At 38.5% G+C, this 14,395-nt stretch overlaps 2 protein-coding genes across 3 annotated transcripts in view; one reads left to right on the plus strand and one right to left on the minus strand.

Annotated features, from left to right (window-relative positions):
• LOC122862809 (potassium channel subfamily K member 2-like) overlaps positions 1 to 4,182 on the minus strand; it is a 35,747-nt gene extending 31,565 nt beyond the window's left edge. The window contains exons 1-2 of the mRNA XM_044168516.1: positions 4,046 to 4,182; positions 1,825 to 2,141 (exon numbers count right to left, since the gene is read on the minus strand). Coding sequence (XP_044024451.1) covers positions 1,825 to 2,141; position 4,046 — 318 coding nt within the window. The 5' untranslated portion in view covers positions 4,047 to 4,182. The remainder of the gene's footprint in view (positions 1 to 1,824; positions 2,142 to 4,045) is intronic.
• A 472-nt stretch (positions 4,183 to 4,654) lies between these two features.
• Positions 4,655 to 14,395, plus strand: part of si:ch211-203k16.3 (angiopoietin-related protein 1) — a 41,795-nt gene continuing 32,054 nt past the window's right edge. For both annotated transcript variants that reach the window (XM_044168514.1, XM_044168515.1), the window contains exon 1: positions 4,655 to 4,768. The gene's annotated coding sequence lies outside the window, so the exon portion shown is untranslated. The remainder of the gene's footprint in view (positions 4,769 to 14,395) is intronic.

Genomic DNA, 14,395 nt, shown 5'->3' on the forward strand with positions numbered 1-14,395 from the left:
GCAAACAATCATTTAAATACATTAGTCAAATAGTTTTCAGCAGTTTTTGCAGATTGTGCACATGCATATTTTCATATACTTATCATCTTATAACCATATAAATTACAGGCATATCAATATACTGTGTATAATAAAAGTGTTTGACTTACATTCTGTATGAAAAGATAAGCATAAGTATGATAAGCATTTTTGTATTTCTTGGATATTACTTATGCAGTGAGCTTGGAGGACGTTTTGGCATTAGGAGGCACTTTTGGTGCTGTAACAGAAATGGTTCAGCAAGGGGCCAAAATTAGCAGCAGTAGACAAATCAGTGTCCCCCGGGATTTAAAGACCTTTCAGCTTCTCAATTAGAGAAGTAATCATCATCCACATGTCCAATATGCCAGCTAGATTCCCCAAGAGGAAATGCTTTTCATCAACCCTGACAAGTCTGGTTGATGGTGAGATCCACTAATCAATAAAGGAAGAGTCAGTGGATGTCTTTTATTAGAAGACTGCTCAGTCAGTGCTGATATTTATAGTGCATTTTTGTAATTGAAAATTTAAAAAATGACTAATTCTTATAATTAATTATTTTTTAGCAACATTTCTGAATTTGTTTCCAGCATGGAGAGATTACCAAATGGGCCAACAATGCACAGGACCAGGGCCCCAAGGGGTCAGGTGGCCCCTAAACCAGAGCCTTTGCATGAAGTGGTTGTTATTAATATTTCTTGGAAAGTCCAAGAGCACAGTCCAAATTAGTGTAAATGTAATGATTTCGTCTTTTCTTTTTACTTGATCCCGATACTTTAATATCATTTGCCCACCCAATCCAATATATATTCATCTTTTATTTATCTATTTATTTTTCTTCAATACAACTGCACAGTTCATACTTTGGCTACATTAAAAGTAAAGCAATTTAAATATGTTTGACATCTGAGTAGCGTCGCTTTAAGAAAATAAACCCATACTTCAGGTTTCCTTTGATGGTTTCCTACAATATTTCATATAATGCCCAATGCCCAGTATTTTGAATAATATTTGTGGAGGGAAATGTAAGTGTAGATCTGCTGTGGCAGGAAGCTTTGAGTCCTCCAAATTCGTCAAAATACCTCGTTTGTAACTGCCCTTTAGAACAACACATAGAAGCATTTTCTGATCTGATCCCCATTGTATGATGTGTTTTATCGTGTGACAATGCTCTGGTTAAGGTTTGGTTAGGTTTAGGAACAAAAACAACTTGGTTAGGTTTAGGGGAAGATCAAGGTTCATTATCATGGCGATAATACTAAACACGTGGTTATGGTTAGGGAACGATTGCAGCCATGCTTAAAAAATACAGCAGTGACTGTCGGTTGGAAACAGGAAACGAACAACGGTCTCTCGTGCTGAAGTCCAAAGCGCAATGACTCCTAATCCGGTAGGATGTAAGATGCAGCCATGTAAAGGAAATATTGAATTTTGTTATAACTCAGCCTCCGAGGGCCACAGAATAAATGTGTATAAACAAACCAGTTCTTCAGTTGCTCAACGGGCTGAAAGCATATCCTCAGGTTAAAGCTCTGGCAGTACTCACAGTCAATGTATCCACAACTAGCCACAATCCTCAAGGCCCAGTGTTAAACAAGGTAAAGCTGCCAAATACCAGTGTTACCCTCAGTATGTACTATTCTCTCTTTCCCTCTCTGTGTAGAATCCAATATTTAGACAGAATTCACAGAAAATCTGTACATACAGACAGTGTGGAATATTTTGACACATTCTGTCAGTCACCACCAGAACCTGCAGAAGAGAAAATATTTGAATTATTAATATGATGTTGATGCTTCCACCTACCTTGACCAAATCCTCCAGCTCAGAAGAGTTTACGCAGGCGTGCATGGCCAAGAAGTCCAGTTTTTCTGCTAGAATGGCCAGCTTTTGGGAACTCTCATGCGGCTGCTCCAGGGCTCTGAACACCGTCGCCCCAATAATGAGGTAGAGCACCACCAAGAAGAAGATGGCTGAAACAGTTTTCCACCTCATGACAGTAGTCCGGGTGTCGCACTCATCATCATCTGGAGTGTTCAGTACCACCGGTTTGGCCGAGAACGAGAGGCGAGGTTTGGAGTTATGGGCGGCAGACTTCGGGTCAAGAAGGTCAGGTGCGGCCACTGCAAGGATGGAAGTGATTAATGTGGATCAATTTCACCCTGGGCACCCATGTTGGTCTTATTCATTTGTCACGCCACTCTGTTTTCCCCAAATCAGTATTGTCTCGCCAGTAAAGAATGCATCCTTAGCACTCAAATCCTATCTATCTATCTATCTATCTATCTATCTATCTATCTATCTATCTATCTATCTATCTATCTATCTATCTATCTATCTATCTATCTATCTATCTATTAGATATAGACATAAATAGGCTGCAACATGTACCATGTGGTTCATACAATATAAGAGTAGGGCTATTAAATGTTAGAAAACAATTAAAAATTTCCATCGAAATCCAACCAACAGTCCAAAACTTAAAAATGTTCAGTTTGCAATTATCTAAAACAAAGAAAAGCAGCGAATCCTCACATTGGAGAAGCTGGAACCAGACAATGTTTGACATTTCCGCTTAAAATGACCTAAATGGTCGATTAACAAAAAAGTTGTTGATTATTTTCGGTCAGTTGATTAATCCACTAATTATTTCAGCTCTTTATAAGAGAATAATTAATTCAAATAAATTGTGAGGCAATAACCATCTAAAGAAAGTTGGGTGAACACTGGACTTCACTTTAAACTTTATTATTAATGGCTATTATCTTCACCACTGTCAGTAAGTCATGGATATTAAACTCATACAAAGTGTTCCAAATCTACCTATGAACACTATTTCAAATATTCTTTATAATAACCTTAATTAATTAATTAATTCCACCCCTTTAAAATACAAATTAATTGCAGGTTTTTAGTGATGTACTTCAGAAATGTTTGACACATGGGAACTTAATGTGTCAAATATTCTTTGTCTTTACTGCAAAGACAGTTTCTCTCATGGTATTATTTTTTTTCTTCCAATAAGAAACCAGTAGACAGCGCCACTTCACAGCCTTTAATGATCTGCAGCAGGCAGAGCACTTTCAGTTCATTCCACTGTCTGCAACATACTTTATACCACCTGTAATTCTTCAATACCAACATTTACAGTTATATCTGGACTACATGTATTTCCATATCTTAGCTTCCTCTTCGGAGCTGGATCTAATGAGGAGAATCGTGATTCATTAAGGCTTTTTCATAATATAATATTCAAATGTTAAATTTGTACATTCAGTGTAATAAATAGAAATACATGTAATGGATGTATAAAACCTAATATTGCGACAATGGAACAGGCGTGACAGAACATATGTCTCCCTACAGGAATTGTAACAAACATACTATAATGGTTTCTCGTTGCTTTTGCGTCCCACAAAACAAATGATTACAACAGACTGAATGGAAGCTCATTAAAAATTAAACACTCTTTGTCACAATCCTGTTTCCCAAACAGCTTGCTACAGTAGATGCAATTACATAACCACCCCATGAGGTCCACATAGCCAGTATTTTACAGTAAACAACTTATGGAGAGGATCACTAATTCAATAGTAAGCTGAAATCATGTGCCATAAAACCATAGAAATTTTCATTATTCTTATAGTTTGCTTTTTATATTTGTAGTATTACATAACAGTTTCAGTCGGGTTAAATTTGTTTTCTCAAGCCTCAAATCAAGCCTCACATACAACAAATTTCGTACATTTATAATAAAAGCTACAATAAATGTATCATAAAGAAATAAGTTCAAATATGAATAATATTGTGATACCAAGAGGCAGAAAACGATGCCACAATTCACTAAACTATCACTAGAAACTCACTATTAAACACAGAAACAGTACCTGCATATGGTCATTTTTCCTTAGCCTACTGTATATCATCACTCTCTGAAGGTGAAAGTCGTGCAGAATATTTGTAATATTTTAAAATAATATTTTCATCATTTAAGTGGTGAATTTCAAGTAGTTGTTATTGCACTTACTTCTCTACCATCTCGTCTCTCTTTGATTCTCATCGACGGATCTTTTTTTCTTAGAATATAATGCTTTCCTATTAGTGTCGCTTTTTGCCTCCGGTGCTCCCACCAAGGGACGTGGTCGCTCCCCACATGGTTTCAGCAAACTGCGCTTCCCTCCACTTCTACAATCTCCGGAGAAAATACATCCAGGACATCACGTTCCCACCACAGTACTCGCTAAGCGGAGCGTAAAAGGAACGACGGGAACAAATTTCTTCCATGAAATCCACGCGGGTGTTTGGAGACATTGTTCCCAGAGAGGTGTTTTTATGGAAGGACGCAGAGGTTTGGACTGTACGGGTCAGAGGAGGTGCCTCACCACTGTGACACGCTGGATGCGCTGCCTGCACTCCCGCTGCTCTGCTGTGGACAGCGTGCGCTCCTGCTGTAAGGAGAAAGAGAGGAGCTGCTTGCTGTCCAACACTTCAGAGGATTCACATAACAATGGATGAACATAATATTTAAGGTGCTCCAAACGCCCACACAGTTGAGATGTGGAATAAAGGGCTGTAACTCAGCATTAAAATGTCTCAGTGTGGTTATACATTATGAAAGACCACTCTTGTTCTTTCTAGAATCATCCAAGAAGCTGCCTGCCCTCCCCTCTGCCTTCCCCTGGTGGCCTCTGAGCAGCCATTTGGGGTTAAAGTGCCTGGCTCAAGAGCATACTGACAGATGCTGCTTAGAGTGAGTATTCTCTTCCTGCTTTGGGCAAAAAAACACAACAAAATGAGAGAGAGAACCTTGAAGAACATGTTTTATTGAGGCTGTCTACAACCACCCTTGTGCTTTTTTTGTTCTTTCTAAAGGGCATTTTTTTTTGTTTGAGGTAGAAAAGAGAGAGCTTTTTCCTTTCTGTACCATTGACTTAAACTGGTGACATCCCAGTCACAAGCCCACATCTCACACCCAGGAAACAGCCAACTTATCAGTGAGAAGTAGCAGACGTCAGGTTGCTACATGCCCTGAAGGGCAGTTGTCGGTGCATTAATTACATTCATCTGAATCAGTGAGGCAGTCTGTGTGGTTTATGTTCCTGATGTAACTTCATTATCCACACTGGCATGCAGGTGTAACCGCTACATGAATACACAAAACCAAGCCTGACAGATATTTTCAGTAGTCTGAAGTTGCAGTTCGGTTCCTTTTTCTATCCTCGTGAGGGTGTGTGTGTGTGTGTGTGTGTGTAAAAGAAAGGGTGTGCGTGTGCGCGTTCCACAATATAATATTGATTTGCATGAGCTGCTAATTGAATTGAGAGACTTGCGCAGCTGTGCTGTTTGTCTTTGGTGCTCTGATACACACACACACACACATACACACGAGCTGAAAGATTCTGTCTCTCTTTCAATGAAGCTACAAAAAAAAAAAATTCTTTACCTAAGTGCATAATGATAGATAATAGTAAGAGTAACTCAATCCCCACTTTTGCTGACATTTCAGTGTTACAGTAGCTGAGTTTGCTGAGGAAAGAATGCCTCATCTGCAAAAGAAAATGGAAGAAAAATATATTGTAGTCCGAAGTATGACAGTAATGAAACCATAAAACGATTTCACACATGCATTGTGCTCCACCTTTTAAAAGGCTTTCAGTGGATTTTGTCCAGATTTCACTAATTGTGTCAGTTGCAATCCTTTCCTACTTCTTCTCATTCATTTCCTTTTCTGTACATCTCTTCCTCTCTTCTACTCCTACATACTTTAAACTAGTGAAGCATCCAATCTGCACTCACATGCTCAAAGAAGATTAATTACAGTCTTACATGCAGGGAAGCCATGTTTTCATCTTCCATCGTCCTCGGCTGTTGTTGACAGTAAAGGTGTAACTGGTTGTCATTAGAGTGTTTCCTCCACCATTCAAGAGCTGGACAACCTATTCATTCTTCTGCCAAGTGGTGCAATAGTTATATAACAATTCAACAGTTTCAAGTCTTTGTTTTACTTGTTTCCAAATTCTCTTTATTGTTTTGATAGACACACATTATTAATACAAGAGACTATGATGCGTTATACAGCGTTATTCTCCAGTCCAGTTCTGATCTTTTATTTCTGATTCCCGTCATGTCACTTTGTGCTCAAGATGTCAAGTAAATATTAGTTTGTCCAATATTAACTTTAATTCATTCCAAATAACCAAAGACTTGATGATTAATGGTTTGAGTGCAGGATTTTCTTATGTTGCTATGGTTACGGTTCTGCTGTATTTGTAGCAATGGATGCTACATATCATTTTGTAGTTTGCAGCCATGCAAAGCTTTTGGTGCTGGCTTGTAAATGACACGAGATTGTTATAAAGATTATTTAATATTAATAAATCATGTTATGATGGATTCTCTGGCAGCAGCATCTAATAAGCAGGATATAACACAGAGAATCCCACTAGTTTTAATGTTAATTTACCCAGTTATGGTTTATTTTGCATCAATAACAAGCTAGCTGTGTATCTCCCTTTACAGTGCAGCATGTTACTGGTGCTGTCAGCCACAGTGCCAACAGCCAGATGGAGAGCAAGAGAAAAATGGAATGTCTCTGAGCAGCAGATAACAATACTAAACCAGACAGGCTTTGTGTTTGTACTAATCATTTTAAACTGCAGTCAGCAAGTATCGTGAGCCCCTATTGATCCACTGAGGTTGAATTTTCTGCTTGATGACCTCAAACAAGTCAGAGGTCAGTTCAGCCAGGGAGAAGGAGGATTCATTAGCACTCAAGCAAGGTGAATGCATGCATGTAGTATGGCTTCCGCTGCTGAAATATACATAAGAAAGGCTTCCTAACATTCATGGTGTCATGTTTTGCCAGCAGAACTGCAACACTTAAGCAATGCCACTGTAAGAATTTGAAAATCTTTCTGATTTTGTCACTGTAGCTTCAGGGTTGTTTTGTAACTTTTGCTGTAGATTTCATCAATTTTTGTCACTCTTAGCATCACATCTTTTTTAACCATCTGAAATTGGTGGAAATAATATGAAATAGTTATGAAATGTTCTCTTTGTAATTCATTTTTTCTTTTGCCATGACTTCATGGCCTGTCCTATACAGCAGTTTACGTTTCCTCTTCTTGTTCTTGTTATTCTAATTATTTCCAAGCTTTGATGGAATTTGCAGTCAGACAACACAATCATATTTTTCATCAAGGTCAAAAGAGGAAAAAAATAAATTTAAAAGCTCCTGCTTCTATTAAAGAAGCTACTACAGCCCAACTCATACAGAGTATATAATGACACAAGAGGCTTATCTCTAAATTGCCTGCCAGCTCAAGTTTGTTTGCTATTTGTTTTTACACTGTGTGGTCACAGTCACACACAATTGAGCGGAGTATAATAAAAGTTAAAAGTTAAATGACCTGAATTTCCATTGACTTTGAAAGCATCTTATCTATGGATACAATGTAGCTGTGCAAAATTAAATTAGTTACTCAACCTGACCATTTCAGACGACACACTTACACTGATGAGTCTTTACATGACGTAATCTTACTTGCTCAGGGGGGGCATTTAGGTATTTTTGAACAGAAAACAGCTTAATGAATGCATTTGTCTCTTTGTCATCTCATTAATAGTCTCGTCATGAGGTATAAGCTCATGCTTCAGCATCTCTTGTCCTAATTTGCTGACTGTGTCCCTTGAACAGCACCTGTAGCAGGAACATATAGCTTTTGTTACATGAGAGTAATCTTATTATCGGTGGCATTGTTGCAGTAATGGACCGTATTACCATAGTAATCTCTCCTAATGTCACAACAAAAGGCTAGACACTGGTGTCGTAAGCCATTTTACAGTTCACCTGTGACCTGTTTTACAAAGTGGATTCTTACAGAGATCTGATGTTAATTAGAATTCAAATTCTAAACTATATCAATGAATATATTATATCTATATTATTTTCAAAAACCTTACAGTTTAAATGTTTTGCATCACATTACTGTGTATAATTAGAGGGTGCAGTGCTCATTGTTGTGGCATATATCATTTAGTGGATATTTTTCTCAGTGGGTAGTGATACAAGAATGCAAAATATGTATTGTATCTTATGAACAGATGGTTTTGAGATCAGTTTCTAAATGCTTTTCTTCTCAATCCAGTTCCCTACCTGTTTATAAATGCAGAGCCATACAAAAAATATTGCAATATTCCTGGTCCAACTTTGACAGCAATAGTTGGAAAACAGGTGATCAGCAACATCAGCAAACAAAAATGCTGAAAGTTTAATAGGGTTATAATGCTTAAACATATATATATATTTAATACTCCTTGCCTGCAAACTTGCATTGTAAAGACTCAGAGAGTTCAAAGTATGACAAAGGAATTACATCAAATCCTGCTGATTCTACCTGAATCATTTCTACTGAGGTTGCAGTTTCCTCATCCTGCAGAGAATTATCAGCAGTATTTTCTCTGAAGAAGTGTTGAAAAGTTTGCTATAGTGACAGACTAACCTATTGAATTTAAGGTTAGTGAGTGAGACCATAAACATAAGAAAGTCTTTCTAAAACATCTTAGAATAAATACACACATTTTATGGGGCAAAGCTTTAACAAGAATCATCATCGTCCAGGCTTCAGTGAATCCACAAGTCCAGTTAACTGTAGACGTTTTCCAGAGTGATTTCTGTTTTCATAAAGATCAGTGACTCTGATTGGAGTGAGAACAGATAATAAATTGTTTCATACACACTTAGCATTCATGTGGAAACTATAACTGATGCTGGTCTCAAGCATCTCCCTCATTAAGCTGAGGTTTAACACGGCATTTGCACATTCATATTCACGTCTGGTTGTTCCAGTCGCTGGTTCCCGATAGATGACAGAGCTCACAAAGAATAATTCTGGTTTCACTGTAGACAAGAGTCTTACATCACCTGCTATGTTGCCTGAGCCCTGCAAAAATCAGTCATCATGAACAACACACTACACATGAAACACCTGCAAATAATAAAAATACACACACATGCATTGCCATCAAATTAACAATATGAACTCACTCTGGCGCCTGTGGTGCTTTGAAGTATAATGGCCTGGAGAGCAGGGGAGGAAAATCAGTCCTGAAGTCTGCAAGCAGTTTGTGCTCCAGCAATAATTACTTGACAGTCTTGAATAGGTATTCATCAGGGAGTCGAGGGCACCTTTTTGCACATGAAAAGGAAGGACTTTAAGTGGTTAATGTCAAAAGTATTTCCCTCAGTTCCCTCAACAACTGCCCTTATTCCCCTATTAAAAACTGCTGCATTTGCCTATCTCTTCCTGACAAACAGAAAAAATAGTGATAAGGGTTCAATGTTTTGCTTAAATGCATCTCTGTAATAGATGCAGTAACAGTTAGAGATTCATGTCATGTCTGAACTAATTTAGACTGTCTGAACCTACTGGAGGTGAGGTTGAATCAACATTAGTGTAAAATGATTTTCAGTGTTCAGGCTTTAAATGAGTATGACAGACAAAAAAAAACTCTATTATCCCTGGGTTTCTGCTTGAAGAGAACATTTTAAGAGACGTGTTGTGCATGGCTCAACATTTTTTTTTCAGTGTCCAAAGTGTAACTCTTTCTATTTTTTTCTCTGGCAACTTCTACTGTATAAAACTTCAAATAAACTCCCACACACAGGACTCTTGCATAACTGGTGAAAATAGTCTGAAGAGGTCAAAACTCCAGCAACACTTGTAGTATTGAGGACAATTTATTTATGTATTTATTGTGAGACCAATGCATTTCAGCTTGAGGCCTTCATCAGGGTCATCATAAAAAAAAACATTACAAAGAAGATTTAAATAGGATGGGCATGAAAGAACAACATTTAAAAAAGTTAATATATATATATATAGTTATAAGTTATATATATACATACATATATATTTATATATATATATATTTATATATATATAAGACAAAGGAAGAGATATAGACCACAGACGATAAGACGCGAAAGCTCCTCACCATGCATGGAGGGTTCCATCCCAAATCCAGCACCCTGAGACTGTACGCTAGCCGTAAGGAAGACGGCCGTGGACTAGTGAGTGTGAGAGCCACTATCCAGGATGAAACATCCAAGATCCACAAGTACATCCAAGCTAAGGCCCCAAAAGATGACGTGCTCAGGGAATGTCTCAGGCAATGGGGAACAGAGGAAGACGTGCTGGAGGAGGGTCCATCATGGGAGGACAAACCCCTACACGGGATGTACCACCGGAACATAACTGAAGTGGCTGATATCAAGAAGTCCTACCAATGGCTAGAGCGGGCTGGATTGAAGGACAGCACAGAGGCACTCATCATGGCTGCACAGGAGCAGGCCCTGAGCACCAGAGCAATAGAGGCCCAGATCTACCACACCAGACAGGACCCAAGGTGTAGGCTGTGCAAAGAGGCCCCTGAGACAATCCAGCACATAACTGCAGGGTGTAAGATGCTGGCAGGAAAAGCATACATGGAGCGCCATAACCAAGTGGCTGGCATAGTGTACAGGAACATCTGCACTGAGTATGGACTGGAAACCCCGAGGTCAAAGTGGGAAACACCTCCAAAGGTGGTAGAGAATGACCGAGCCAAGATCCTGTGGGACTTCCAGATTCAGACTGACAGAATGGTAATGGCGAACCAGCCTGACATCGTGGTGGTGGACAAACAGCAGAGGAAAGCCGTTGTGGTTGATGTGGCAATACCAAGCAATGGCAACATCAGCAGAAAGGAACATGAGAAACTAGAGAAGTACCAGGGGCTCACAGAAGAGCTGGAGAAGGCCTGGAAGGTGAAGGCGACAGTGGTGCCCGTGGTCATCGGAACACTCGGGGCAGTGACCCCCAAACTGGAGGAGTGGCTACAGCAGATCCCTGGAAGAACACCAGACATCTCGGTCCAGAAGAGTGCAGTACTAGGAACAGCAAAGATACTGCGCAGAACCCTCAAGCTCCCAGGCCTCTAGTAGAGGACCCAAGCTCGAAGGATGAGACCACCCGCGTAGGGTGAAGGACGAAGTTTATATACATATATATATATATATATATATATATATATATATATATATATATATATATATATATATATAAGACACCCAATCATATACTGTACATATACATACATGTCAGCCTTTTGGGCATTCATTCATGGATTAGTTTGGTATATGCTCATGTGGTTTCAGACCAATCGTATTCTTAAAGTGGTGGAGAGGCAAGAGGTGTGCCTAATTATGGATATTGGTGACACCATATTTGGTCCATAAACAGGAGCAATGCATCAAACCTAAACTTAAGTCAATGATCTTTTCACATCCACAATGAAATTACTTGTTACATTTATGTATTATGTTTGTCAAGGATGCGGTTTGATTCAGTGAACCACATCTTGAACCTCTAGAAAGAAAAACCTGCACAGTTGGAGTGTCTGGCTGTTGTTGTGGGCCTTAAAGGGAATGGGGAAAATTGGAAAATGACCCTGGTCTTAAGCTAAAAAAGCCTACCCATCTACTGCCAGGAACGAAAACTGGGTTGTGAGTCCATGCAGAATGCAGTGATATGTGTTCATGAGAGTGTAATCCTGTACAGCAAAATAAGGTATACAATAAGCTATAATATATAATATATCAGATGAAGATTATGGACCTTTATGGCACCAGGGCATAAGCTACAGTTTATCAGGCTCATGACTGAGCAAGGGACTGAGCAAGGTTCTCAACCTTCTTTGTTATGCAGTCACTCACGATGCCACGCCCCTCTCTGTTGATCCAACACCCGACATCAGAAGAGGGCCAAAAGTCATTTGAAGAAAAATAAGATCTGACACTGAAAAAAAAAACATTTGGAATTGAAAAAAGAATATAGAATTAGGGAAAAAAGGGTTTTAATTAGGACAAGTGTATATGAAATGTGAAAAAAAGAGGCTATAATATAAATATTTATTCAAAGAAATCAATAAATACAAATTTTAACTGAAAAACTTTGAATACACATAGTTTAGGGTGCAAGATCAATACTTCAACTTTCAGTTTCAAATTCTAGATTTTCATTCACAATTTTGCCTTTCAAATTGACAAAACATTTGGCCTCCATTTGTTTCCATATGCACCCCACAACAGGCACTGCTGTCATATTTATTTATCTCTGTTCATTCAATAATGTTTACTGTCTGCATGCACTTTGAATTTATTATCCAATATCTTATTTATTACACACCTGTACATACATTCCTGTATTTTACATACCTGTGTATATACATACATACATACATATATAGTTATTATCAATACTCACCTATGCAATACCAATGTACCATGTCAATACAAGACAATATACAGTATATACTAGACTTGCACTAACCATGTACAGCATATTACCAGGCATTATTGTATATATTTAGAGTTATAGAGTATGGCTCAAATTTTTTTCGTTAGCTCAGTTTCTAGTTAAGATTTTAGTTAATTATGTTTGTATTATCTACCTCATGTTGTTTTGTATTTTGATTCATGTGTGACTTGGCTGTTGTAACACCCATTGGGATTAATAAAGTACTCAGAACTTTCCACTGAAACTGAACCGGGTATGCTATTAACATTATACCCCAAATCTGTACAAGTATAAAAAAAAAGCAACATGGATGTCCCTGAATAACACACATGCACGTTCGTTTACGTGCAACAGGCGACAGGTATTAGGTTGAATCTTTATCAGCTGATGATGAAACTGAAGCAGGTGGTGTGGCTGAAGCTGTAAAAATACTGCTTGTTGAGAATTAGTTGTGCCAAACAGTTACATATTAGGTAACATGTGTCACATAAACACAGAATTCACTTTTTAGCAGAAAATGACAAATTGTAGCTCTACAATAATATTAACCATATTCTTCATTTGCTGTTTTATTCATGATGATAATAGACAGTATAGGCTCTTCCTTTTTAACCAATGACTCTGCTCTTTCTAGCCTTTTCTTCCTTCTGCAGGATCCAAGATTATTATGGGATCAGTGCCACATCCTGTCACGAAGAAAAAAAGGAACTTTTCCTTGGGGGTTGTTTGTTTGACAGGGAGGTTTGCAGAGTGCAAGCACATGCGTTTGAGTACACACACACACAATACATGAGGTGTGCTTTTTAAATAATAGCACGCTGTGCGGTGAAATTATGGTAAGTATTCATAAAACTGACAGAATGACATCTTTCTCTGATGGTTTGGGTTTCACTCCTGACAGTAGATTGATTCATTAATTAAGAAAGTGTCTGGAACAGATTTTCTCCCCCATTGTCTGTCACTCTTTTAGGTTAGGTACACACAACACACACACACATTTACACAAGGGGATCTTCACTTTGCTTCGCCTGAGAACTTGCCTCTGTCTTCACAGACGAGTGACACACAGCGGTCAGAGACAATGACAGACTAATCAATACACATATGAAAGCTGAACTGGGGAATCCATACAAGTGAATTAAGCTCTCATATTCAACTCCCACCACGTTCCTTCCCTGCAGACCACTGAACAACAAAAACATAACCACGCCACAAAAAGATCTTTTAATTTTTATTTAAGATGATGTTGCTGTAGAGACAAATGAATTAGATGTCAGGGAAACCTTTGAGTGTGAGTCTGCAGAAGCATGTACGATTGGGGTTTTGCACTTTGCATAACAAGCCCAAAGATATTATTATGTGGTGGGTTTTGATAAGAAAGCACCCATAGAAGTTCTCCCTCTCCTCCTATCACATTGACTTTGTGGTTACCCATTTCCCTTTGGAGCCTTCAACCCACAGCAGCCCAACAGCTCATTATCTGTGGGATAACGCACTCATCGTGGTGGCATATACTATACTTGGAACACGGCTTTTGTATTCATGTGTGTGCACAATTGCACCATCTTGATCATACAAGCCTGTGATTAAAACTATGTTCATTAAAAATGAAAGTTGAATAACATTTTGTTTGTAAAACTAAACTGTTGCTGTAGGTGAAAACTCATACTGAATTTATTCTGGTCCAACATTACCTCTCATTTGAAAATGAGTTGAGAGTGTTTTACATTCCCAACTGGTGCTTCAGCATAGACCAGACATTTTTATTGCTGCTTTTTAAACACTCTCTTCAAACACTCATTGTGCTACACATCAGTTAGATGAATAGTGTGGGTGTTAGATCACAGTGCTCCCCGCCATCTACGTCACAGCAGATATAGCTTACTCTGTCGCTCACAGACACAATGAATAGGAATTGGGAAATGGTTCAGCAGTGTTTGCAGTTCATATGCAGATGTTGTCTCGTTTTGTTGTGTACTTTCTGCTATCTTGCCAGAAAGCAGGTGCCATCTGTGTGTAAATTATACTGGTAGGGAACG

Source organism: Siniperca chuatsi, linkage group LG16, assembly GCF_020085105.1.
Source record: "Siniperca chuatsi isolate FFG_IHB_CAS linkage group LG16, ASM2008510v1, whole genome shotgun sequence".
NCBI lineage: Eukaryota > Metazoa > Chordata > Actinopteri > Centrarchiformes > Sinipercidae > Siniperca > Siniperca chuatsi.